Genomic DNA, 27,660 nt, shown 5'->3' with positions numbered 1-27,660 from the left:
GGGCTTCATTTCAGCATCTCCAGATCTGCTTCCAGATTGTGAACAAGAGGACTCTCCTGGTGGAGCTGACTGGTCCCAGTTTGATAGGATGTGCTCCCCCCTCTCACTATGAAACACATCTCTATTAGTCCTTTGATTTATAGGATGAAAGAACCTGATCAAGACTCAATATTGTTCCAGCATTTATGTCTGAATTCATCTTTCAGTTTAAACATGATTCTTGTTTCTAATCAACAATATTCACATTAAGTCTGTAACTATATGACTGTCTGAGGTTTAAGTGTTAAACATCTCCAATAATAAACTCACAACCTGCTGCTGTTAATGTGACTAACAGCTGCCACACAAACACATCATCACGCTTTAGTTTTCTTACATTTCCTCTGAACTTCTGAAGTTTAATATTCCATCTTTGGACAGGTCACTCTTCAGGGACACACAGCTGGGCACTGTGGACTCTGCTCTGTCCTCGTCCATCCTGAGGAAACATCAGAAATAGTGATGAGACTGTGATGAAGGTAAATAATCTGTAGAGGTTGTAGTTAAATAATCCCAATTCACTGCATTTTTATCAAACAGGAACATTTCTAATCCATTCTGAATAACAACTGAATCAATAAATCAATGCTGTCTCTGTATCATTTTCATGTTTTCAGAGTTTAAGCTGCTTTTTTTAACTGTTCCCTGCAGTGAGAAAAGAACTGGCACCTTTTCCAGCCCCTCATCTTGCAGCACTGAATGTGCTCTAAAGTTCTTTCCAGAGCAAACGTCTCTGCACTTGCAGCAACATGTTGTAGTCATGGATCCGTGAGGAGAACCGGATACAGGAAACGCCCCCACTTTGATCCCAAAACCCAACTGGTGGCCAACGGTGGTCCGGCAACGACGGGGACGCTGGTCCATCGGGCCGACAACACTGGTTTTCCACAGGCCAACATGGTGAAAGAACTGTCTTCAGCTCAGCCACTAAATTATCTGGTGCTACATAAACATGCTAGTCAGGACTTTTTAACTTCCCTCCTTTGTTCTCCTCTTCAATTATTTCTATGATCCAAGTCCTCAAAGATCACTGCTCTATTTAAAATAGATGAAAGAAATGACACCCACTCCTGCATTTCTTTCACAGTGGTTCCACAACATAGAACAATAAACCACTGTGAGAAAACGTGCAACATGAACCCAAAATCCTGTTGGTGTCCTGTGATCCTGTGTGGATTTATTTAATTATTTTTAAAGTTTATTGTCTTAAATAATACCAAAATATCCAGCTGTAACCTGGACTGTTGAACAACTCTAAGAACTTGATGAGCTTTCACCTGTCACAAAATGTCGCTCTTTCTGCTTCGTCTGAACAGAATACTTTCACTTTTAAAACCTAATCAACAGCTTTATGGCGTATATATTACTACCATTAAAGCATTCTGGGAGGGTTTAAAGTTATTTTTGGATCAGTAGCAAAGAGCAGAAAAATAAACTAAACTTCACTTAGAAAGACTATTCAACTATAACTAAAGCCAGACTATAAGAATGTTAAATAAGCCCTATTCATTTATAATGTATAATGATGTTTTGTGCTAAAACTAAATATGAAGTCTCATTGATTCAAATCTTGATTTTTATCTCCAAACACAACTGTCAATTCTTTTCAATAATGCTCTTCGTTTCCACTCACCTTGTCGGTCTTCAGTCTTCCTGCTTAGTCTGAAAGGAATACTTTGATTAAACTGGTTTGTTGGGTTCCCAGTTTCTGGGACCGTTGTTGCTGGTGTCTACCTGCAGGGGGCGTGGAGGAGCCGCTCATCAGCCACAGCTGGCCCCGCAGACACACGCACCTGCGGTCTCTCTTCAATCTGCCGTTCGATTTAAGGACAGAACTCCCGTCTGCCAGCGGCGGAGGGTTTTCGGCCTCATCACCAAACCCTGACTTCTGTGGCTTGACTATTTTTGAGAGTTTTCCTAGCGGACTTGTTTTGGACTCTCTCGAGGTCTCTCCGCCTCTCTGTGAACGCGGACCGAACTGTTCTTGTTCACTTTAAAATAAAGACGCTTTTCGGACACCATTCTCCGCCATTATTCAACCTGGTTAAATAAATAAGATTTATGATGCTTGACAGATTTGAAAGACTTGTAAAAGCAGCACATTTCTGCAGCCCTGGAGTCCAGGAGGAGCAGCAGAGGTCAGAATGTGTCGGAGCGCGTTTAACTATTGTCTGCAGTTCCACGCGTGTCCACCGGGTGGCGGTAAAGCATCACATGATATTTCTCCTTTTTGGAACTTCTTCAGGTGCGTTGAGCTTTAAATCTTCACCTGTCGCTCCCTTTAAGCTTTAAACTTTGCGGTTCTGTGTGTAGTTTGTTGGTTTAAATATTTTTGATGAATTCTGATGACGACTGAAACTGTCAATGACCAATAGAAAGTTCGCCCATTGTTCTACTGCGTCACACATTTTCATTATGTATTGTCATTTTTGGGTCTGAACTGGACCAGTTCTGTGAGCTGTTTTGCTTTTTCTGTGGACCAGATGTTCTAGGCAGGTTCTATCATCGGACACAGACGGAGACAGGTCACGTGACAACAGTCAGCCTTTAGTTCTTTATTACAGGAGGATCTGGTTTATATACAGACACGTATCTTCAAAATACTAAAAAGTCTATGAACCCAAAGTACTAAAAAGTCTACATCCACGCACACGCGTGTATTAAGTGTTTATACACACGTGTGTGCGTACGTGCACACTGTATATTCATCTCATAACTGTTAGTTTCTAAAACAGCAAAGTAGAGTCACTGAGGCACGGCTTCACCTCCTTTACACCGAGGTTTCCCTGAGCAGGTGTGATGAACTGTTGCAGAAGGAAAAGCATGGAACATGTTAATAACCGGACACAACAACACTCAGGTTTATTGTCTGACGGCATCAGTGTCTCTGGTTGCATCTGTCTGAGGAGCATTGTGAAACCAGGAGCAGTGTAAATGAGGGGGGGGGGGGGGGGGGGGGGGGGGGGGGGGGGGGGGCAGTGAGTGGATGCTGCATTCATCAAACACACAATAGTCAGAAGAGAAGAAGGAAGAACAGAAGCCCGTGTTCCTCAGTGTTGGTGTGGAGACGCCTGTTTGGAGGAGCAGGAAGCAGGCTGGACTCTTCCAGCTGGCTTTAATGCCACTTCTCTTCTGAGAACCTCCCAGCAGCTTTCTCTCCACCATCTTTTTACGCTGAAGCTTTTTGATCATTTCAGGTCAGATGTTCTTGGACTGAGGTTAAACATGTTTGTTCTTGTGCTCGGAGCGAACCGACGATCCTCTAAAGTCAGGCATCCTAAAGGTGGATGTTTTCTGAGGCCTGGAGGCTTTAAAGTGGCGCTTTTACCCACTTGTCCTCGTTCTGTTGGAAACTTGATCCAAAAACCTTTTCTGGAGCTTCATGTTCTGCTTTTTTGAAGGAATGAAATGGTTTCATCAGCGCTGCCGGGGGCTGAGCAGGCTTCATAAATCTGAAGCTCTGAGATCCTTTAAAGATCTCCTGGAATCAGCAGATGGGGGTTTGATCCAAAACTGTAAGAATCAGTCAAGCTATCAAATCTCGACTCAGTCCAAGCGTGAACCAGTCCATCCAGAGCTGATTATGGCTCAGCCAGGAGGAAAGCACGGCCTGGGGGGGGTTCATATGGAGCAGGCACACTCTGGCTCTATTGCTACTGAAAACAGCCCTTCAGCACAGCAGCCTGGAATACAGTTCTGGAGAACACCTGTTCCCAACAGAACCTGTTTAAAACGGGACCAGTAAAGATGCCCGGCGTGACCACGACCACGGGGAGAGAGGGGGGGGCAGAGACAGGCGGTAACGCCGCTGCCCACCGATTCACCTGGAAACAACAAAAACCCCAGCAGCTTGGACCCAATATGGCAGCGTGTTCCTCAAAAACGCTCCTCAAACTCTCCCCACAGCTTCATTGCTAAACAGGATTTGGGTTTTTTTGTCCGTGCTAAATGGAAAGTGTTTGTCCTTTGGTGGTCCAACAGGACCACGATTTGGATGGATGGATGATTTGATGTTATTGAGAATAAAAACAGCTGAAAATGGAAGCGGAGATGTTTCAGAGCACCAGAGCTCAGAAAGAGTTTCTAATCAAACACCGCCTGTTGGGAATGATGAATGGATGATTTTTATTTAATTTAGACTAATTTTAACATCCTTTATGCCAGTTCCATAGAGCGTGCGCGCACACACACACTAGCAAAGATGATATCCAAACAGCCAAATAAATGGGAGTCAAAAGAAATCATTTAAAGCTCATATGTCAGAGTCAAGGTCGAGGGTTTTCTATGGCCCCCGGGATGATATTGATTTATTATTAGAACCGGCCCACAGGCCGCAGATGTTTTACACAGGCCAATACTACATTTCCCACAATGCAACGGTGACAGTCTGAGCGGGAGGCGGCTTCATTTCATTATTTATCAGTAGTCATTAGCATAACAGCAGAAGTTAACGTTCAGATCCCCATAAAATGGCAAAAGGGAAGGTGGACACTGAGAACCGGGGGTTCAAACAAGGTGGGAGTGGGAGCACATGTTCACGGAGGCAGCTGGGAAACCTGGGTGTCTTCTGAGTGGAGAAAGGGTGGTGGTAATGAAAGAATATCATCTGAGACGCCATCATGAAGCTAAACACAGCCGATCTGTCTCTGAGCTTTGTCCTCCACACGCTTTTTGGTGGCCTCCAGCTCCCTCTGGAAAAACTCTGACGCGGCAAATTGTTCAAAGGGCATTCTGGGGTCAGAGAATCTCTCAGCAGCATAAGTCTGATGCACCTTCCTTGAGCAGTAGAAGTCGCGAACAGGACCCTGCTGATAGAAAAAGTGGATGGAAGATCCCCCCGTCCCATACGGAGACTTGGGCTGTCCACAGGCCAGACAGGGTTTGGTCTGTCTCATCTTCTGCTCTGGTCGCTGCTGCTGCTGCTCCATCTCTAGAATGCCCTGCACAATTTTTTCAATGGAAACTACAGGAACGCTGGTTGTTTTGCTCCCCTCTGTCAAGGAGTACCACAGCTGTTGAGTCTCCAGGAGCTTCTCTGGGCTGGTGTTCAGAGAAGAACTGGTGTTCAACAGCTTTGCCAGATGCTTCACATAGCGGGATATGTGAAACCTGGTTGTGGGGCGGAGCAAGCTGTTCGGATCGGCCGCAGACCGATGGACCGTGTCTGCGTAGTCTGGATCCACGAGCCTCAGGATGTCCTTGTCCCCATGATGATACTGCAGCAAACTATCAATAGCGTCTTTCATGGGAAGAGTCCAGCGTGTGTGGTCCAAGACAAACACTCCACCACCAGTCTTCATGGGTCCAGTGCGGGCGCTCCTCGGCGAGGACTTCAGCGGCAGGGGCAAAGCTCCAGAGACGTCTGGAACACAAACAAAGCAATAATGCATCCTTAGTAACTCATATTATCGCCATATGGGCTATTGAGAAAACACATTAATATCCATCCCTTAATAACAGAAAGTGTAATATTTAACACATCAAAAGATTGAGATACACTGACCACAACCTAACTAAATCTATTTATTTTCAATCATTCGAAGGCCTTAATTCCAACATGCCGCTCTGAAAAACCCGATTATCGTTGACCCGCCCACTGATCCTTCAGGATCCTGGTCATCCTCTGCTGGAATCTCCTTTACACGTCCAGCAGCAGAGAGATGGAAGCTGACAGGTGGCGCAGGGGGAAGCGACGGCACAGCAGTCGCTGTTGCCCAGCTGGAGGAAGGTGTTGCCCCAGGAGCATCGTCTGGAGCGGGAGGGGGCACAAGAGCCGAAGGCCGATCCCTCTTCTGCATTTTGTGTTTGTCCCAGTCCAGAGGGAGCGGAGGGCAGCCCGGTTCTCTGGACTCCAGCCCAAACCTTTCTCCAGTGTCTCTGTCAGAGAGGTGAACGCAGGGCACTTGTCTTGTCCCGTCACTGCCATGGAAGCAGAGTTCAACTCCCACATTGAGGCAGGGTCAAAGACAGCAGGGAGGACGGCGCCGGGCTTCTTCATGTCTACCGGTCGCTGAAAGTTCCACCGCACAACGCCGGTCATGGCCTGGGCCTGGAACAGTTCAGGGGAGACCTGCGTACCCGTGACCCACTGGGCCTGCTGGAAATGGTAGCCCTCCTGCTGAGATGTACCACGGACAGGGATCCAGACGGGGACTTTGGCACCTTCGCCCGCTACGTGGTTTAGCTGAAGGGTCCCTCCGTCCCTGTACATTATCCCCTCAGACAGTTCTGGGTCACTGAGGCAACCACGGAGGATGTGAACCCTCTGAACGCGCCACGTCTTCAGCATGGATAGGGTTAGGGTTAGCATGGAGCATTTTTCAGTTTGAATGGCGGCAAACAAAGAAGATGGCTGATCTCACCTGTCCATCCAGTGGTAGCCGGCCTTTCCCACCCCAGCGTGGCTGTACCTCTGGGCCATTCCTTGCTACATCGGATGCAGGGACCTTTCTGTCTCAGCCTGAACCATCACCCAGGACACAATGAGCCAGTTCTCATTCATCACTGCGAAACTGGACATGGCTCCAGATGCCAGTGTCACCTTCCTCGCCATCTTCCTCGTGTGGTCCCACCTGAAAACCTGCCCCAACGTGCCCTGGAGGAGCTTGGTCAGAGACGGCTGTTGACGCTTGAACTCATCCAGCAGGCAGTCAGTCAGGTAGAATCCGGACACAGACACCCCACCCCAACCTTCTTGGTCCTCGTATGACCCGAAAGCACGTGGCCGATCTTCCATCCTCACGTACTGGCCGATGGTTCTCTGTCCGTACGCCCCAGCCTCGGCCTCCCTGACGTTCTGTACGGCGTGCAGATATGCCAGGTGAGCTCGTTCATACTTGAGGTGCATGAGCTCATTCACCTGGTTCGCCATATCGGTCGGTGACTTGCCAGAACGCCGCAGTTCATCCATTACCGACTTGCACGCAGCCTTCTTGTGAGTCAGGAATGCAGGCAAAAGGTTAGTAAAGCGCACGGGCAGCTTCTCCACCCATGGAGGGTTGTCAGCGGACCAGTTCCTGCGACAGGCCTTGCAGCAGAGTCGCGAGGAAAAGATAAAATACTGGCCACGGACGCTGACGATCACTGGAGGTCTGCCCACGCCTGCAGAGACCACCTGAGGACGAGGACAGCTATGGAGGCACGGCAGGATGTCATTGTTCCTCAACCTGACCATGATGTGGCTCTCTGGCTTCCAAATGAAAAATGGATGGAGCTGAAAAAAGTTGGGGGACGGGAGCTCAGCCACCATGTCCAGTAGCTCCGGCTGAGGAGGAAGACGCCAAAGAGAAATTGCGTTCCCAGGGTTATGCACTGGTCGGGACCCAGGCCACAACCCAAGTTGTTGAAGCTCCGTCCTCATCCACAGCTTTTGATGTTGTGAGCAGATCCACTTGCTCATGTCGTGGTCAGGGACAGGCATGGGAACAGGAGCTATGGGAACTAGGATAAAGTAAAGAAGACAGTTGAACAACATAAAGTTCTCATTACTGAATAGACAATTTCAGTGCCCCCGCCCTCACATGATATAAACACACGATACAAGGAAACAAACACGCGCCTCAGACACTTGGCTTCATTCCAGAGCTCACACGTCAGATTTTTTCCATGTCAGTGACAAAGAATCGTGTCAATTTGAATCACCCCGGGACACTTTATTATTGTTCAACACCCCACGGAATGGGGGAAATGTACATGGTTTAACATACCACTCTTTTGGTCTTGGGTAGAGTCCGTCAAAGGAGGCACTCTGCCGTCAGAGGTCTGTGCCGTGCAAGAGTCAGGTCCTGAAAACAAGTGCAGACTTGCTATTAAGAAATTACAGTCACTTCACCTGATGACAACATGGAAAGAACAGTCAGCTGGACATTACAGAGACATCAGGTTGTTCATCAGCCCTAAATAAAAGAAAAGGAAACTGTTTTTCAACGAAGCAGCAAAGAGAACAAAAACAAACACTTACCCTCCTCCTCATAGTCAATATCAGTTCATCATTGCACGGATCAATTCATAGTCCTCACGACGGTTATTATCACACCAACATATGAAGAGTAATATTAAAGGAACTCGGCCGGAACATCAAGAACACAAAAATAATAAGATAAGTTTCAGATTTGGAGAGGAATTCTTCATGGAAAGGAACGGAACTCCAGCTCTGAAACCTATTTTTCAGAAACCTGTCTTTGCTCCTGGTGGCACTCTCGGCAGGGCGGCTGCTGCTACTGGCATAGCATCTGCACACAGATGAAAAGAAAAACAATAGAAATCAGATACGGCATGGACTTTGTTTGTCTGACATGAAATAAATGTGGTAACGGTGTATTTACAGCTCTGGACTTGCAGATCAGAGTTATGGATGCTCAGCATCTCCCTTTCCATCTCCACGTCCTCCTCCATGGCTGTGTTAAAGACAAAAATACCGGCTACAGGTTATTAGTAGAAAAGAAAAAAACCTTTTCCCAAAGCTGAACTTGTCACATGAAGGAATTAGCATACCCAGGGGCTCAGCTGGGGCCTTCATGGGATGCTCAGCAGGTGTGGAAGATGTGGTGGGCTGCTGCCTCTTCAGCAGGTTCTGCTGCAACCTGGACATTCGTGTACCTGGAACGCAGCGCCTGCCTATGACAAAATCAGCATAGCCATCACCTCTGCTGTCCCAGATCTCCTTCCACCTGCTCTTGGCTCGGGCACCAAATCCAACCAGCTGGTCGTCTTCAGATGAGGCAGTCACTCCATCCCCTCTTCCGGCCTCATAAGTGAGGAGAGCCAGGATTTCTTGGAAACTGAGGGCATAACTCACAAATGACTGGAGGCTGTCCTTACTGTGGCTGTCAGCCATACAGAGACCTGCTGCCTCCTCGCTCTGCACGTTCTTGATCAGATACACGGTGGATCCTACGTCATTCTGCAAAAGCCATCAGAATGACTTATATTTACTAAACTGCAGGACATAGTCTCCCTGCACCTCCATCTTATCTGAGGGATCCCCCCTCTTTGTCGGATGACGGCCAAAGCGTTCTGCCGTACGAGGTCCTCCCTCATGGCCCCAGACTTGTCCTGAGGAGTGGAACTCACCCGTTTGGCTTCATCAGATGGCTCCTGGAGGAGAAACCCAAGAGGCCCCTTGCGGAACACGACCCGAAGTTTCCCAGGGAAAAAGGCGAATTGCTTCTGCATGTTGAGCTGACATAAAGGAAAAATGTCTATTAATTTTCTCATTTTTATTAGACACTGATAAATGTGATCAAAGGAATCTTAGGCCAGTAAAAGATAAAGTGTGGTACCATGTGTAAAGCTCTGTGTGTGTGTGTGTGTGCGTGTGTGCGTGAGAGAGAGAGAACATGTTGGGGGGGGGCAGGAGGACAGTATCCCCTCTCAAAGACATTGGAAACAAAAACACACATTTGATGTAATAAAATGTAATACTACCACTACTAATATTACTACTAATAATAATTATAGTAATAATAATAATAATACCGAGATTTCAGTGCCACGACAAGTAAATCGGTTACTTGAATATAAAATATGAACAAGTTCATTCATCACTATCGTGTAATTTAATTTATGAAAAACTAGCTTGACAAGATATGAGTATATTATAGCATGACAAATACAGTACATTATAATTTAGGGCCAATTATAACACGTTCCTTGCTAATTTAGGACAAAATTGACCACAGCCTATGCACAATTACGAAAAGTTTCCTCATTAATTTAGTAGGAAATCAAGCCCAAACTTACCTTCAGCGAAGTTTACCAAAGAATGAACCAAGAATGGCCGATCCTCCGGAGAGGAGCCGCTCTTCATAGAAACGGCAGAACAGCGCCACGGGATCATAGCGGCCGGAAATATATTGCGTCCGTAGTGGTTTAGCACTACCATTGAAAATGAATGGGAAACGGTTTAGGGCCGTTTAGCTCCCGGCCATGGCACATTGCTTTTAAGTTGATTTCATTTATCGGAGTTTAATCTTGTTTGATTTTTTTGAAGGCGTTTCACCTCTCATCCAAGAGCCGATCTAGGCAGATTTGATGATATGACGCTCATAGGCTATATAGCCTTTTCTTTTAGGGGGGAATGGATTGGAGGCTGCTCCAAAATTGAGGTTTGGACTGTGACAAAGCAAAATGGACAACCTCCACCAGAATAAATGTTTCAAGAAAATAAGTTTGAGTGTATTAACTTCAAAAGGCCATTTTCTTGCCCCTGCTCTCGCTTACGGCCATACCACCCTGAGAACGCCCGATCTCGTCCGATCTCGGAAGCTAAGCAGGGTCGGGCCTGGTTAGCACTTGGATGGGAGACCGCCTGGGAATACCAGGTGCTGTAAGCTTTTTGCACTCTTCCACTGGGTCAGCAGAGGCCGCCAGTGTTCCTGATAATTATCCAGCCAGATGTAATTCACTTCTTAAGTACTTCTAACATTGAGATTTAATGTTGCACTATTGTACATCGTTTGAGATTTAATATTTTATGAGTGTGTGTGTGTGTGTGTGTGTGTGTGTGTGTGTGTGTGTGTGTGTGTGCGTGCGTGCGTGCGTGCGTCCGTGCGTGCGTGTCTGTGTTTGTGTTTAAATAAAATTGAATTTCCCACTTTGGTCCACACTATTGTCAACATTTCTGTCTTCAAAAAAAGCCAACTCAAGGCGGCAGATTCCTGAATTGAAAACAATATCTAAAGAACTCGAGAACTTGAGAAGAGATTTGAAACCTATCGTGACCAGATGTTTAACACATCGGTCCTTCACCTCCCATTTAACAGCTCTCACTCCATGTTGCTGCTGTTGCCGGACGACATGGCAAAACTGGAGAATGCAATTTCTGCCGCTCATGTTACCAAATGGCTGAAATGGATGAAATACAGGTGTGGAATTGCATCACATATAAAGAGCCTTAAAAAAGAAACATTTGCCTTGTAGAGTCTCACTTTATTACTCCTTAGAATGTTTCTGAATCCACTCTTAAAATAAAATAGGTGGCTGAATAGCACAATTTTAATCTGGTTTTATACAACACAACACTGGATGATCTCAGCTGAAGATCCTGGAGCTAGCATATGTATTTACTCACGTATAATGCTGCATCACCATGGTTCTGCCTGTAGAGGCCTTCTCTGTACTGGAGGTAGTGGGTGTTCCAACACAGGTTCCAGTATGGTGCAGATTTGGGCCGGTGTTAAGTGTTCTGTCTGGAAGGTTCTGTCTGGTGGTTGTGGTCTCTGTTGTCTCGGTGGTGCACGTGACGCGTCCAGTGGCTTTGATGTAAAGCACAGCAGCCTTTTGGGTTGTAAGCTTTGATTCAAAGAAAAAAGTCTTTCTCCTAAAGTGTTGCTGCTACACCCACAGACATTAATCGTTAAAGGTTAAGCTGAAACCATCACGACACCAAGACAACTCATCTCTCTCCAACTGCAGATTTTTTGATCCAGAATCAGATCTGCCGCCTCATTCTTTGACCCTCCCACCAAGTATCACCCTCTAAAAGAGACAAGCTTCGTACTGAAGCACTTCGTACTAAAGGTCCAAAGGTCAGTAACTGGGAGTTGATGGTTGGGATCAAGTTGAGCTCTGCTGGCAGCTCTACCAGAGTCTAAATGTTTTCAATATGAATCCAATTCTGCTAATGTGGTGGCGCTTCTTCGTGTCAGTGCAGACTCGTGCGTGGGGCTCGTGCACATGAGGGTTAGGCTGGTTTGATGCAAGTCACAGTGAAGCGGGTGGGGGCGGGGCTTGTGTAGCATGTGCCGGCCCCTCTCAAACTGTAGCCAAACCCGGCCTTGCTCACGCCCTGATGACTGGCGGGGGCGTGAGCCCCTCACCTGTGCTATTCTGGGCTGGGGAGGGGGCGAGGCAGAACTTTCCTCTTTCTCCATGAGGCTGGAGCAGCGAACGGATCTGTTCATGACTGTTAGAGTGTGTGTGGTCATGGCAGTGGCTTTTTTGTTGTTTCTGCTTCAGGCTGCAGAAGATGGGGTGCTGCTGTAGTAAGACTGACGAGTGGAGAGACAGCGACAGCGACAGCGAAAGCATCAGCGACATCGACAGTGACATCAGCAGTCTGTCAGACTTCCTGCACTACAGTGGATGGAGGACGGTGATGGTGGAGCACAGGCAGCACACCACCGCAGGAACCCAGCATGCATGGTTGGATGCAGATCTTAAAGGAGACAGCAGATGTAAGGAGGAACCTGAGGTTCTTAGGAACCCAACACGTGGTGTCGGGCCCACCCTTGATTCAGATCCCTGTGTGGCGCTGCCCAGACTGAGGACAGGCGGAGAGGAAAACACTCCAGTTGGGTCAAAGCCATCCAAACTGGTCCAGTCAACTCTTGTTGAGCCGCTATCCGTTGCCTTCATGGTGACTGAGGCATCAGGTGACCATCAGAGGCCGAAGGTAGATCCAAAACCCCAACGCGATGAAAAGGGCGGCGAGGAGTTACATGTGTTAACGACGGCTCCGCCTCAGGCCTTCAAAACAACGACCCGCAGCGTCGGCTGCATGTGCGACATTGATGCTGATGACCTTGAGCAAGAGCAGAGCCAGTGTGCAACAGCAGGAGCAACAGATGAGTCCATCAACCGTGCTGCAAACCAGGTTATTAACGCCTACTCCTGGACCAGACCCTGGTTCATTCCACACACCCCCTCCTGGACCAGACCCTGGTTCATTCCAAACATCTCCTCCTGGACCAGACCCTGGTTCATTCCACACACCCCCTCCTGGACCAGACCCTGGTTCATTCCAAACATCTCCTCCTGGACCAGACCCTGGTTCATTCCAAACACCTCCTCCTGGACCAGACCCTGGTTCATTCCACACACCTCCTCATGGACCAGACAGTGGTTCATTCCACACACCTCCTCATGGACCAGACGCTCCACCAAACGTCTCCCAGCATCTCCACGTCCCACCACAGTCACTGTGCACTGTTAGTAACAATGCGTGGACGTCTCCTGCTTCTGTGGCTGACAGTTGATCATCTCTGGCCAATCTATGATGTTCAGAGTTCTCTTTTCGTGGTCATTTAAATAGAGCAATCTAAATGTGCATGCACCATATGTCCAGCAGGTGGCAGTGCTCGTTTTTATAAAGTAGTTCCAGATTTCCTACCGTGCAGGATACTGCAAACAGAAATGATCTGAATTGTCTTCAAAAGATCACAGCTTATATGGGTAGAGATTTCCCTCTACTCATCCCTCTCTGTGTCTTACTCACCATCATTGTTCACCTCTGAAACAAGCCTCCAAAATCAATTTGTCACTTTCCTTTATTCTTTCTTTATTTACACATCACCATTTTACAGGAATATTATTACAATTATTTTGTTAAAGCCATATTTCAATGTACAGTTTTGCATGAAAATATACAAAAATAAAGTTGGATCTGTTATATATCTGCCTCCTTTTGTCTTGCTGTTAGGAAACGGTGCCTAATTTCCTGTTGCGCTTTGCTCGACTTGTGGCTGAAAAGCAGATAAACTCAAAGTGTTTGCTCTGGTCCATGTTGGGGAAGGGAGGGGGACCTGCATGGAGCCTCTTGATGAAGTGGACCTCTCTTTGGTTCTGCCTTGTCCTGGAGGCTTTGATGGGCCTCCCTTTCCGACTGAAGGCAACGTACCAGCCTTCAACCTTAGCATTCTGCAGAGCTGTGTAATTGTTTTCCAGCACTATCTCTGAGAAGATGCACTCCCTGCTCCGACTGTTGGGCTGGAACACAGAAAGGTTCTCTATTAATCCATTAACTGTCCCATCTGGACATTACAGACGGGAGACAGCTAAAGACGTGTGTCTGAGCTACAGCAACTAGTGGAGCAGGTAACGGGGCCCCTTTTGAGAACCCCCAAATGCCCTCGTAGCAGCTGTAACGGTATGTTAGTAGTGACGGTACCACCAGCTCAGCTAAAAGGAGGCTACAGGTTCAAACACAGACATGTTTTGGTTCTGAATTTTGATAGTTGATCCCACTCCAAACACTGGCTGCCAGTGAGGATGGATGCAGGTGTGAGAAGAATTATTGTTGTTGTTATCGTTTCAATGCTATAGTAAGTATAGTAAGTAGATTTAGAATGTTTAATCAAAAGGAATGTATGAGTGTTTGAACCAAGTGTTGATGCTGTTAGGTACCCAGCACTGAGAGGTACCATGTTCAAGGACACGGAGAAGTCGGAGAAGGAATCATGAGGTCAGATTGACATAAATGTTGTGTGCACCAAATAAAAGAGGAGAGCGAGCAGCAGACGGACGGAGTTGAGAGAGGAAGCTTGAACTGCTCGTCAGCTCTCCCTTGCAAGGCCACCTGTTGTCTGTGTGGTTGATCTGAGTCTAGTAAACGAACAGCACGGGTGACCAAACATCACCCTCACAAAAATTGGTCCTTCGAGCCGGATCCCAAGACCTGGAGAGGAGCGCCGTGGGACGACCGAACGCCGAAGTCTGTGCACAGCCGGAGTCAAAAGGACGTCCGAAGTGAAAGACCTTTCATCACGAGTTGACGGAAGGCCGGTCTTCGTCCCTCCCAGGGCGACCATCTCCAGTGACGGGAGGAAGGCACTAAAACAACTCAGAGAGAAACCATAGCGACAACGGAGTGAGTATAAGACACAAAAAGCGCTACACAGAAAATACCGCGGTATTGCCTGCCTGGTCATCGGGAGAGAAGCAGAGGCAAGATACACCCGCCTCCTCGGAGGTAGAAGCCTGGTGTATACTCTCCTGATCGAGAACGATTGACTATAAGGCCACGGCAGGGGGGCTGAACTAGATATCCTGTATGGATTGAGGGTTGTTCAGTCGGGAGATCAGGCGTCTCCATTCAAGTACATAAAAACTGATAAATAAAGTGCAAACATGGGCAACCAACATTCCACAAAAGGTGCTGAATTCAAAAACCCAGCATCATGTAAACACATGGAAGACAAATATCCAGGTTCATGCTCATATGTTCAGCTGTGGATGACTAAGTTCGATTGGGATGGTAACTTAGACAGGCCAGGCAATATTATAAAATTAAAAGAAGTTACTATACTAACGGTACTGAAACCCAGCAAGTCCTCATGTGCGTTAATGGCAAGAAATGGGGCACTGTTAGAGGAGATTGGGTCCCAGTGGATCCAGCCACTCAACAACCATGGCAGCCTGGCAGCCAAGAACTAAATGACAGACTTGACAGACTGTACGAGCGCATGCGAACTACTTTTACCAGACGAGCTGACTACAGCGCCATTACGGCCACGAGACAAAAGACTGACGAAAGTTTTGAAGACTATAGCATGAGAATGAAAGATGTGTTCCGAAAAAATAGTGGAATTCCGTATGCGGAAGAACCAGAAGGTCCCTACCAACAGCAGTTAAAGCAAGCTATACATGGGGGATCAAAATCAGAGATAAAAACCTGGGTAGAGAGACAATTAGTTGATTTTGGAACTAGTAACCTAAACCGCTATGAACAACATGCTATGCATGCTGAAAGACAATGCCAAAAAAGTAAGAACCAATCAACAGGCATGTTTTTCAATGCCAACCCTCTCCCAAGCCGAGGCCGAGGGCGTGGGCGAGGCCGAGGCGGAAGGGGAGGAGGAGGCAATTTCAGTGAAAAAGATCAGTGTCATTATTGTAAAAATTATGGACACTGGGAACGTGATTGCAAAAAAAAAACAACGTGACCAGAGATACAATAGAGGACAGCAGCAAGGTTCTAATCCACCTCAACAATGACTAGAACCGGAAAAAGATGTCACAAAAATTAAAACAAATCAGGGCACAAAATTTGACCAATTTGAAAAAGATGACTTAGAAGATGTTTTAGACTTAGAAACCATCTTCCTGTTTGCTGAAGGCAAACCAGAAGTACAACTGACCGTGTTAGGTAATTCTTTAACATTCTTAGTAGACACGGGTGCAGGTAAATCAGTAATTAGAGATCCAATAGCCCTGGCACCAACTTCTACACAGATTTTTGTGAGATCAGCAAATGGTCTCATAACTAAAGAAAGAATGTCAGTTCCTGTAGATGTTTGTGACCCTGTAAGTGGAATCACACTTAAAGCCCCTTTCGTGATCTCCACCACATGTCCCGTAAATCTGTTAGGAAGAGATCTTATCTCTCAGCTTTAGTTGATGATTCGTACCACAGCCGAAGGAGTGTGGTCTGTAGATAGAATGGTTAATCTGTGGGTAAGAGAAGCAGATGATGTCATTCTTAGGACTAGTGAATTTTTGCAGATCATGGATCTTAGATTATGCGAAAATAACTGCCCCTTTACAAGCATTGATGTATGATAATCCCTTAGCAATGACTGATGTGTTAACTTGGACCCCTGAAGCTGAAGAAGCATTTACACACACAAAGCAGGCCCTTGTAGGTGCTGGAGTGTTAAAGCTGCCAGACTATCAGAAGCCTTTTGAGCAGGTCGTAGATTGCAAAGGTAATTTTATGACTTCAGTTTTGTTGCAAAAACACGGAGATAAGAGGCAGCCAGTGGCCTACTACTCCCACAAGCTAGATTCCGTAGTTTGTGCACTCCCACCATGCGTTAAAGCAGTGGTGGCAGCGTCTGAGGCAGTAAAAGCCTCCGCAGGAGTGGTGCTATATCATGAGCTAACTTTGCTAGTTCCACATGCAGTGTCAATACTGCTGCTACAAAGTAAGATGGCGTGCCTGTCGCCAGCACGTCATCTTTCCTGCATGGCAGTGTTGCTGTCTCAGCCGAATCTGACGATTCGACGCTGTACGACCTTAAACCCAGCGACGCTGCTACCCACCGCAGAAGAGGGACACCAGCACAACTGCTTGGATGAGGTCTCCACCAAGGTCCTGCCGCGACCAGATCTCAGTGATGTCGCGTTGACTACAGGACAGACACTATTTGTGGATGGATCATCGAGAAAGGATGACTGTGGACGCACTAGAACTGCCTATGCAGTAGTTACAGCAACTGAGGTGGTGGAGGCGAAATCACTTCCCTCCTCCTATTCTGCTCAAGCTGCAGAACTCGTCGCACTCACACGTGCCTGTGAACTAAGCAAAGGACAAGATGTTACCATTTATACAGATAGTCAATATGCTTTTTCCACGCTGTTTGTGTTTGCTCAACAATGGAATTTAAGAGGGATGAAAACGTCGACCGGCAAACCGGTCATGCATGCAGAACTGTTAAGAAAGTTATTGGCAGCAGTACAGCAGCCACGTAAAATAGCTGTATGTAAATGCACTGCACATACTAACAACACAGACGCAGTCTCACAAGGCAATGCCTTTGCTGACAGAGCCGCAAAGGCTGCAGCAAATAACAACACACTTCTTGATAATGAAGAATCATTTACCTTAGAACCTGCAGATAATGATATTCTAAAAGAAATGCAACAAAGTGCTCCAGAAAAAGAAAAGGCCACGTGGAAGAAGCGAGGAGCCAAACTGGATGATAAAGGACTATTAACCATAGGAAACAAGCCAATCCTTCCCCGGAATATGCATAAATGGGCAGCATTAGTGAGCCATGGGCCATGCCATGTCTCAACAGGAGGGATGGTACAGATGGTTAATGAACATTATTATACTATAGGATTTCATACATACTCAAAAAATTTTTGTTCACAATGTGCTATTTGTGTAAAACACAGCCCACAGGGAGCCCTTAAGGCCCCTGCAGGCACTACACCATTGCCAAATCATCCATTTCACACAGTTTTTCTAGATTTTATTCAGCTAACACCATGTGAAGGTAAACAATATTGTCTAGTAGTGTTAGATGGATTTACTAGGTGGGTAGAAATTTTCCCCACAGCAAAAGCAGATGCACTGACAGTAGCAAAAGTTTTATGTAGAGAAATCATTCCCAGGTTTGGCATCCCGAAGGTCATCTGGAGCGACAATGGAAGCCATTTTGTAAATGAGATAGTGAAAACTGTAGGAGTAACTTTGGACATTGATTTGAAGAATCACTGCGCATACCACCCTCAGAGTGCAGGGTTGGTTGAAAGAGTCAACGGTACTATTAAGAACAGACTGAAGAAATGTATGGACGAGACAGGAAAGAACTGGATGTTTTGTCTCGACCTGGTGGAATTATGGATGCACATAACACCACACAAGAAAACAGGCATCACACCCTTTGAAGCATTATATGGGCGGCCTTATTGCCTGCCATACTTTGCAACAACAAATGAGCTAAAACATGTTGAAGAAACAATAGCAGATTATCTGAAAAAAGTGTTACTTAACCGATGTGTGAATACTGTAAATGTTCTGCCTAGTCCTGTGTCTTCCACAGATTCCACCCCCCAGGAACCCATTCAACCGGGCGACTACGTGTGGGTGAAGAAGTTTGTGCGGAAGAGGTGGAACACGCCTAGATGGGAAGGTCCTTATCAAGTACAGCTGACCACAAAGACTGCAGTTCGAGTGGACGGAAAACTGTCGTGGATACACCTTTCACATTGTAAGAAACAGAAAATTCTTCCAGGTGAAGGCGAGGGAGCAGTGGCGGACTCTCCGTAAACGGCTGACGGCCTGTATAGGTCCAGCAACGGCTGAACCCCGTCGGAACCTGTGAAGAGGATCTAAAAGGAAATGAAGTTGTTCTTCCTAATTGTGGTGAGTGCTGTGACGGCAGGACTTGTGAGTTTTGGTCTTTGGAACTTCCGACAGGAGGGAGGTAATCAGGGACAGAAAGATGCTCTGAGACAGGATGAGAGCTACGCGCGCGCTAAACGCACCGCAGTTAGCCATTTAGAACATTCATGGTTAGAACAAAATCCAGAGTCCTCACACACTTACAGTTTGAATACATGGTGGCGCTATGCTACTTTCACAGCTTGGACACAGAATCATTCAACACAGAGGTGTCCAGAAGGTTATAACTGTACATGTAACTATCCCGCTTTCGCGCCAGGAGACAAAGGCACGCAATTAGTGGATAAGGGATGGTGGTTATGTGGACACAATGCGTATGCAGACCTACCAGCAAACTGGTCAGGAGTGTGTGCTCCAGTACATCTCAAGGATCACACAGTCATAATTTATGCTGCTAATGCTAGATCTGCACCACAGTTGCGTTCCAGGAGAGATTTGAATGACGAGTTCAAACCACATGACTCAGTGTGGGGCACAGATGTACCACGAGAGTTTAAGCATTGGCCAACCGGAAATAAAGTGATCATGACTCTCTTTCCGTGGCTAGGAATAGGAAAGAACATATTGAGATTGGAAACAGTTGATTACAGGTTGAAAGTATTTGCTAATTTGACAAAAGTTGCTCTCACAGGAGTCAAGGAAGAAATGACAGCGCTAAGACTGATGACCATGCAGAATAGGATGGCCTTAGATCTCATAACGGCCCCCCAGGGAGGAGTGTGTGCAATGGTAGGAGATTACTGTTGTACGTTCATCCCAGAGAATGATGCGGACGGTCACCTGATAGATAGCGCATTGAAAAATTTAACTAAGCTACAGAGAGCTATGATTGATGATGGTAGTCCCCCACCAGACTGGCTTACAGGAATGTTGTCAAGGTGGAGGGAACTGTTGTTCAAGATAGGAATGATGATAGGGATAGTGCTGCTAGTATTAGCCATACTAGCTTGCTGTGTAGTACCTCTTGTTCGGGGTTGCATTGGCCGGCTCGTGGGATCAGCTGTTACTAGTACTTTGCTGCAGGTGGAAGAACGATCTCTACTGGACAACGATGAAGAGGAATCAGAAGAAGAATGGACAAATGTGATGCAAGATGTAAATGAAATGTTTAAGATGTCTTAAGCTGTACACATGTTGAACTCTGTGTAAGAAATGTGTTTCTAGGAAAATGACGTAATGCATTTAAATTTCATGAAATGAAATGATGTAATACTGACAATGAGAATCTAGACGCATTTAACGATAAACAGGAGGGAAATGTGAGAAGAATTATTGTTGTTGTTATCGTTTCAATGCTATAGTAAGTATAGTAAGTAGATTTAGAATGTTTAATCAAAAGGAATGTATGAGTGTTTGAACCAAGTGTTGATGCTGTTAGGTACCCAGCACTGAGAGGTATCATGTTCAAGGACACGGAGAAGTCGGAGAAGGAATCATGAGGTCAGATTGACATAAATGTTGTGTGCACCAAATAAAAGAGGAGAGCGAGCAGCAGACGGGCGGAGTTGAGAGAGGAAGCTTGAACTGCTCGTCAGCTCTCCCTTGCAAGGCCACCTGTTGTCTGTGTGGTTGATCTGAGTCTAGTAAACGAACAGCGCGGGTGACCAAACATCACCCTCACACAGGTTCCATGCCTCTGATGTCTTCACTGACATGAAACAGGTGAACATCAACCCTACTGAAATGTTCAGGTGAGGGGCCTAATGTCAATTGTGCTCATTATCAGTGTTTTCTACAGCAAATGTGTGTGTATGTGTGTGTATGTGAGAGAGAGAATAATTATTATATTGTTATCATTTAAATGCATTTGTATGTTTAGCACCTAAGTGCATGGAGAAGAAACAGTGTTTTTCACCTCTCTAGATTTCGTACACTTGTCCAGAGCACCAGATTTACTGTGAGGTTGTTATCTGAAACCCTAAAAGCATCTTGGGAGAAGGTGAAAATTCCACATGGATAATGAGCTGATGTGAATAAAGGAAGGAGATTTGCAGGGGAGCAGCAGAGCGACGGAGGGTGTTCCAGAGTGAACTGCTGCTCGCTCTCCCTTGCAAGGTACCTGTGTTTGTGTCTTTTGTTGATTCACGCAGGGTTTTGCTGGGTTGCTCTGTTTCAACTCTAATATCCAGCCTGGAAGTAACAAATGCCGGACTAACTTTTCAGCATCATGGTGGGTCAGTAGCTTCCTGATCTTTCTGATGTTCCTCAGGTGAAAAAAGGCACTTCTAGAGACTAATTTAATGTGTGAGTTGAAGCAGAGATTTTGGTCAAAAGTTACTCCTAGATTCCTCACAGAGAGACTAGATGTTAATGAGATACCATCTAGAGTGATCATGTGATCTAATCTATCTCTGAGAGGTTCAGGACCAAACACCATGACCTCAGTTTTTCCTGGGTTAAGGAGGAGGAAATTTGAAGACATCCAGGACTTTATGTCTTTAAGACAGGTCTGAAGCTTCACTAACTTCTCTGTCTCCTCTGGTTTCATGGATAAATAAAGCTGAGTGTCATCAGCATAACAATGAACATTTATCCCATGCTGCCAAATAATGTTCCCTAAGGGAAGCATGTACAAGGTGAAGAGGATTGGTCCAAGTCCAGAACCTTGAGGAACTCCATGGCTAACCCTACTGTATGAGGAGGGAACACCATGGACATGAGCAAACTGGTATCTATCAGATAAATATGATCTAAACCAGTCTAGTGCTGTCCCTTTAATCCCAATCACATGTTCCAGTCTCTGTAACAGGATGCTGTGATCAACTGGATCAAAAGCAGCACTGAGGTCCAGCAGAACCAGCATAGAGACCAGCCCATGATCGGAAGCTATGAGAAGATCATTAGTGACTTTAAGAAGTGCTGTTTCTGTGCTGTGATGAGCTCTAAAGCCTGACTGAAACATCTCAAACAGGCTGTTCCTCTGCAGGTGCTCCAGTAACTGAGTCACCACCACCTTCTCTAGAACTTTAGAGATAAAAGGAAGGTTGGATATGGAAGGTTGGTTTATCTGCTGGAGGAAACCAACTGACTCAAGTAATGAAATGAAGCCATTTCTAAAGCTGTCATTTACAACGTCTACATGGATATTAAAGTCTCCAATGATAATGACTTTGTCCGTTCTAAGGACCAAGTCAGATAAGAAATCAGAGAACTCAGACAGGAACTCTGAATGTGGCCCAGCAGGGGGCCGATATACAACTACAAACAGAAGTGGCTTTTCTGTCCTCCAGTTCAGATGGGTGATGCCAAGAGTCAGGCTTTCAAATGAACTGAAGCTATGTTTTGGTCTGGGATTAATTAATAACTTGGAGTGATAGATTGCTGCCACTCCCCCTCCTCGACCAGTAACACGTGGAATATGATAATTAAGATGGGTAGGAGTAGTAGATTCATTTAAGCTAACATACTCCTCCTCCTGAAGCCAGGTCTCAGTAAGACAAAATAAATCAATGTGATGATCCACTATCAGGTCGTGCACTAACAGGGATTTACACAAAAGAGATCCAATATTTAACAGTCCACACTTAATTGTGATATTAGTTTCTCCAACTTGTACTTTGGTATTAATTTTAATAAGATTATGGTGATTGACCGCTCCCCTGCTCTGTGCTTGGGGAACTTTTAACCGTGGAACAGAGACTACCTCTATAGTGTTAAATATGTTATTGTTGGTGGATGAGGGTTCTATGGAAGCAGCAGAGAGGTGTGTAAGACTACACCTCTGCATCCTGGTCTGGACCCTGGATTGTCAGGTCACTTTGGGTCTAATACAATTAGCCAAATTACTAGAAATGAGAGAGGCACCATCCCGTGTGGGATGGACACCGTCTCTCCTGATCAGACCAGGTTTTCCCCAAAAAGTGTTCCAACTGTCTAAAGGCCACCTGGTTATCGGGGCACCACCGTGACAGCGACGACATGCGGCTAAACATCTCCTCGCTGGCCAGATTGGGGAGGGGACCAGAGAATGCAACGGAGTCCGACATCGTTTTTGCGTAGTTACACACCGACTCTATGTTAATTTTGGTGACCTCCGACTGACGAAGCCGGGTGTCATTGGCTCCGACGTGAATAAAAACTTTACCAAATTTACGTTTACGTCTCGCCAACAGCCGTAAATTTGCTTCTATGTCGCCCGCTCTGGCCCCCGGAATGCTCTTAACTATGGTCGCTGGAGTCGGCTTCACGTAGCGCAAAACAGAGTCGCCAATTACCAGGGTCGGTTTCTCAGCGGGTGTGTCGCCGAGTGGGGAAAAGCGGTTAGCCACGGGAAGCGGGTGGTGGGGCACCGTGGGCCTTTGTTTGGGGCTACGCTTCCTACGAACCGTCACCCAGCCGCCCTGGCTAGCCGGCTGCTGCCGGGGGACCGCTAGCTGAAGCTACGCTAGGCGGCTCCGCAGCAGCTAGTTTCTCCTGGCTACCTGACGCAACTCCAGCTAACTCCAAGCTGCGGAACCGCGTCTCAAGCTCGCCAAGTCTCGCCTCCGTAGCCGTAAATAAACTCCACTTTCTGCACCTATTCCCTTCACTAAGGGAGGCAGAGGAGTAACTAAACATTTCACACGCTGAACAGACAAAGACACCGGGTGAAACAGACGGTGAGGCCATGCTAACGCTAATAATCGGCGAAGCCCGGTATTTGTTTAATATGGGTTGTTTCTCACTGTTGTTATCGGGTGACTAGAATGTCCCAAGTGTTCAAATTTTAAGTAAAGTGAATACAACACACCAAGTGTTCAATATTAAGTGAATACAACACACCGTGCACAATGCAACCAACGAACGATTGAGAAGACAGGAAGTGACGCAATACGTTACCAGGAGGAAGTAAAATGGAGACTCAACGGCTAACTCTTGGTTATTGATGTGGCGGTTGGCTCCTGTCCGTCACCTCATGGTTGTGTCTGTCCCATATCTGTTCCCCAGGAAATACAGTGTTTATATTCCCAAATTCTCCATCAAAACGTCATACTCACTGAAGACTGTGTTGACTGAAATGGGGATGGTAGACATGTTTGGTGACAGAGCAGACTTGAGTGGTATTGCAGAGGGGCAACAACTGGCAGTCTCAGACGTAGAGATGTAAAACAGGAACAGCATCAACAATGAGCACAGATTTCTTTCTGACAATTAATTATGTCTGGTATTTCTTGTAGGTTGTCCATCAAGCTACCCTGGATGTTGATGAGGCTGGAGCCACTGCCGCAGCTGCTACAGGCATCACAATAACACTTCACTCCTATTATTATGTTCCAGTCCTGAAGTTCAATCGTCCCTTCATGGTTATCATCACTGACCACAGCTCAGATAATATCCTCTTCATGGGCAAGATTACCAACCCAAACATCTGATGCACTGATGCCTGTTTTGCTCAATAAGAATTGCATCACATATAAAGAGCCTTAAAAAAGAAACATTTGCCTTGTAGAGTCTCACTTTATTAGAATGTGTCTGAATCAGCTCTTAAAAATAAAATAGGTGGCCGAATAGCACAATTTTAATCTGGTTTGAGACGGGGCTCCCGCTGTGAGCGGCCGACTACGGACGGGGCTCCCGCTGTGGGCGGCCGACTACGGACGGGGCTCCCGCTGTGAGCGGCCGACTACGGACGGGGCTCCCGCTGTGAGCGGCCGACTACGGACGGGGCTCCCGCTGTGAGCGGCCGACTACGGACGGGGCTCCCGCTGTGAGCGGCCGACTACCCGCCCTGCTGAGGCAGAGCCGTACTGGGATGGAGCGTTACCACGGCGATCCAGCTCAGTGGGCTACATTGCCTCGGCTGAGGAGTACGACAGTGTGAAGTCCCGCAGTGAGCTGATGTTTGAGAAACAGTCTGGGAGACACGGACTGGTGACCCGAGTCACACACGCTGCCAGTACGTTTCCAGAAACATTTAACCACATGAGATATAGAAGCATCAGTAGCTTCATTTGAGTTCTGAGCTTTGGTGTCTGTGTGGAGCTGTGAAACCACAAGAAGAGGGAGGAGCCATCAGCTGTACGCAGAGATCAAGCCGGCTGTGGATGGAGCCACTACATCATTAAACACATGCGCAACAAGAACGACTACAATGAGCTCAGATGGTTAAAACAGAGTCCTCAACCCAAAGTCTGATTTAAAAAGATCAAAAGTGGCGTAAATGTCTGGTCCTGACAGGAGAAGGATAACTGGAGCGGCATCGCTCGTACAGTAGACCCACTCTGCCTCTTCCTGGTTACCCCGGTGATGACCTTTGGCACCGTAATCATCTTTCTGAGGGGAATCTGTAACCAACCTCCTCATCTGCCCTTCAAAGGAGCCCCGCATGACTCCAGAGAGGAGAACCCACGCCTGCTGTGATGCACACACACAGCCAGGGCTTTTTCCATCGCCATCGTTTCTCTGGGGGAAATGTTGCATTTCTTTATCTTAATAACAACAAATCTTGAATGGCAAATTTTAGAATATTTTATAGGGAAGTGAAATAATGTTTGGACCTCTTATCAGGCAAAGAGAAAGTTGTTAAGAACTGCTCTAAAAACACCACCTAAGGGGGACTATATCCAAATCTCTCCCTTTACTGATGGGACGTTGAAACGTCAATACGCGGATTCATACATTTAGAACTGGACGTTGCACCAGAACTGGAAGCGCGGACTGATACATTTTTAACAGCGGTCCTGCTTCAGCCCTCCGGGGTTTAATAACAAAATACGAAAAATACGAACATTTTAATTTTGGAAACATTGTTGTCGGTTGTTCGACTTGCCGGCTTTTGCAAAATTGCTAAATACACGCTAGCATGCCTGGTTTAAGCTATCGTAGCGGTATGTTTTACCATGCCCGCGCCCTATAATCCGGAGTGCCTGATGTATGTGTTAAATACAGAAATAGCACCCGTAACTGAGGCTGCACCTTTTAATACGGTGCGCCCTTTGGTCGCGAACATACGGTATATAGAACATAGGGCACGTTTGTGCGTGATATCACTCCGCGTCTGCGCAACGACAACAACCTCCTATCTTTAGTATTGCTGCGCCAACTGGTGGTCTTTTGGGCTGAGGATAACGGTGATCTATATGTAGCTATATTTAGCTATAGCGTCATTGGCCTCCACTCCAGCCACTCCTGGTAGTTCCTCAAAAACACTGAGTTTCTAGTGGATGCACAATCTGTGGAAGCCAACATAGAAACTTCTGAAGAGCCAAAGTTCTTGCAACAAAAATATAGTCCCCAATTAGGTTGTTTTGTTATCACACGACCCCGTCCCCATTATCTTAAGAGAATATAAGAGAATGAGTGGAGACAGAAGAGAGAATGAGACATTTTTGGGGCGTGTCGCTCTTGATTTTGTGTTTGTTTTTGCAGTAAACTTAAAGGAGGCTTTTTCACTTTATGTTTCATTAAATTTAAGCTGATATTCCATTCTTGACATCTTTAAATTTACTGTATTCATGGGAGATTTATTTGGTCATTTTGCTTCTTTTTATTTCCTATTTCCCACATTTATTCATAGTTTTTATTAGATTGCAATTAATTATTCCTATAACATTTAACAGACTGACTAATTTCAAATGAGCTGCGGTTCCCACCGATAGCCGTCATTCTGATGGGTTTTTGCTGGCTGCAGCTGAAATATTCCAATGCTCCATGTCACAGAGACAGTAAATACTAAACCCTAAAGATTCTGAAGGCATGATGTAAAATAGTAACGTATAATACAGACATTTGAAGAGACAATTAAGAGAATGTTTTCATGCTTCTAAGAGTGGCCGAGGAGCCATTTAGAACTTTATAAAGATGCATTGTGTGATACCAGGAACTAATTTAACTTCAAGGCGAAGCTGCTTCTGCTTTGTCGACCATCGACTGATCTCCTGAAAGTCCACCAGCACTTTTTAAAAACTGAATTTTTCATCTATGGAGGGAGTAGACGGCAGATGTTTCCACAGATGCTCTTCACCAGTGGTCAGTGAGTGATGCAGCAGATGAGCAGGAGTTGACTGGCTCCTACCAGCCATGTCTCAATGTCTCCAGCCCATAGTGTGGATTCTCTACGAGAGCAGACAGCAGCTTCACTCCTGAATCCTGCAGCTGGTTCTTACTCAGGTCCAGATCTCTGAGATGGGAGGGATTGGACCTCAGCGCCGAGGCCAGAGAGTCACAGCTGATCTCTGATAAGCTGCAGTCCCATAATCTAAATAAAGAAGGGAAACTTTTATAAGGTTATAAGTGAAACCAGTATTCATCTGAAAGGTTAATCAGAGGCATGATCTGTAAATATTTAATTTAGTTACAGGTTAAAAAATGATAGTAATATGTAATTACCACAATTCCAACGAGAGGTTGGAATTGTGGTAATAAAACTGCACTTAATCAATCTGAAAAATGCAGGATAAGGTTATACGGTGCAGGTCTGCATGTTATCTGCGTCAGTACTAAACCTACGTTAGTTCTTAGTTGGGTCAGACCTGAATTCACGATATTCCAAGGAATTTTTTTAATGTGGTGCATCACAGCAGTGTTGAGAACAGCCTCACTTCACCATCTTAGCAGCTGGTATATAGGTAGAAAAATGAAGACTGACCTGAGCCTCTCCAGTTTACAGTTTGGACTCTCCAGTCCAGAACAGAGCCGCTTCACTCCTGAATCCTGCAGATGGTTCTGACCCAGGTCCAGTTCTCTGAGATGGGAGGGATTGGACCTCAGCGCCGAGGCCAGAGAGTCACAGCTGATCTCTGATAAACTGAGGTGCCTTAATCTAAATAAAGAAGGGAAACTTTTATAAGGTTATAAGTGAAACCAGTATTCATCTGAAAGGTTAATCAAAGGCATGATCTGTAAATATTTAATTTAGTTACAGGTTAAAAAATGATAGTAATATGTAATTACCACAATTCCACCCTCTCAGGTTTGCACTGTTCCAAAGGAGAATATATATTGTTCTGGCCCTCACTCTTCCCAGGTTCTCCCCACCTCTTTCCCTCCCATCTCATCATGGAGATCCATCT

At 46.1% G+C, this 27,660-nt stretch overlaps 2 protein-coding genes and 1 non-coding gene across 3 annotated transcripts; 2 read left to right on the top strand and 1 right to left on the bottom strand.

The window, feature by feature from the left end:
• Positions 1-5,053: 5,053 nt before the first annotated feature.
• Positions 5,054-8,260, bottom strand: LOC115248536 (uncharacterized). The gene is made up of 4 exons (XM_029832307.1): positions 8,214-8,260; positions 7,746-7,823; positions 6,402-7,479; positions 5,054-5,401 (listed from the first exon to the last, which is right to left on the bottom strand). Exon 3 carries the CDS (start codon positions 7,457-7,459, stop codon positions 6,467-6,469), a length of 993 nt encoding a protein of 330 aa, XP_029688167.1. The 5' UTR covers positions 7,460-7,479; positions 7,746-7,823; positions 8,214-8,260; the 3' UTR covers positions 5,054-5,401; positions 6,402-6,466.
• A 1,994-nt stretch (positions 8,261-10,254) lies between these two features.
• On the top strand, positions 10,255-10,373 carry LOC115248562 (5S ribosomal RNA). The gene has a single exon (XR_003887391.1). It is a non-coding gene; the product is annotated as a 5S ribosomal RNA (ribosomal RNA).
• Positions 10,374-10,746: 373 nt separating this feature from the next.
• Positions 10,747-24,027, top strand: LOC115248543 (alpha-1-antitrypsin homolog). Its single transcript, XM_029832309.1, has 3 exons — positions 10,747-10,904; positions 23,597-23,744; positions 23,827-24,027. Exons 1-3 carry the CDS (start codon positions 10,765-10,767, stop codon positions 24,019-24,021), a joined length of 483 nt encoding a protein of 160 aa, XP_029688169.1. The 5' UTR covers positions 10,747-10,764; the 3' UTR covers positions 24,022-24,027.
• Positions 24,028-27,660: the final 3,633 nt, after the last annotated feature.

The sequence above is a fragment of the Takifugu rubripes genome, unplaced genomic scaffold (genome assembly GCF_901000725.2).
Source record: "Takifugu rubripes unplaced genomic scaffold, fTakRub1.2, whole genome shotgun sequence".
Lineage (NCBI taxonomy): Eukaryota > Metazoa > Chordata > Actinopteri > Tetraodontiformes > Tetraodontidae > Takifugu > Takifugu rubripes.
This window is presented reverse-complemented; position numbering and strand designations above follow the sequence as displayed.

Coding starts and splice junctions, on each gene's coding strand:
- LOC115248536 (XM_029832307.1), bottom strand. CDS start 7,459: ATGCCTGTCCCTGACCACGACATGAGCAAGTGGATCTGCTCACAACAT.
- LOC115248543 (XM_029832309.1), top strand. CDS start 10,765: ATGTTTAACACATCGGTCCTTCACCTCCCATTTAACAGCTCTCACTCC. Junction 10,905..23,596: donor CTGAAATGGATGAAATACAG/GTGTGGAATTGC, acceptor TCTGTTCCCCAG/GAAATACAGTGTTTATATTC. Junction 23,745..23,826: donor AACAACTGGCAGTCTCAGAC/GTAGAGATGTAA, acceptor TATTTCTTGTAG/GTTGTCCATCAAGCTACCCT.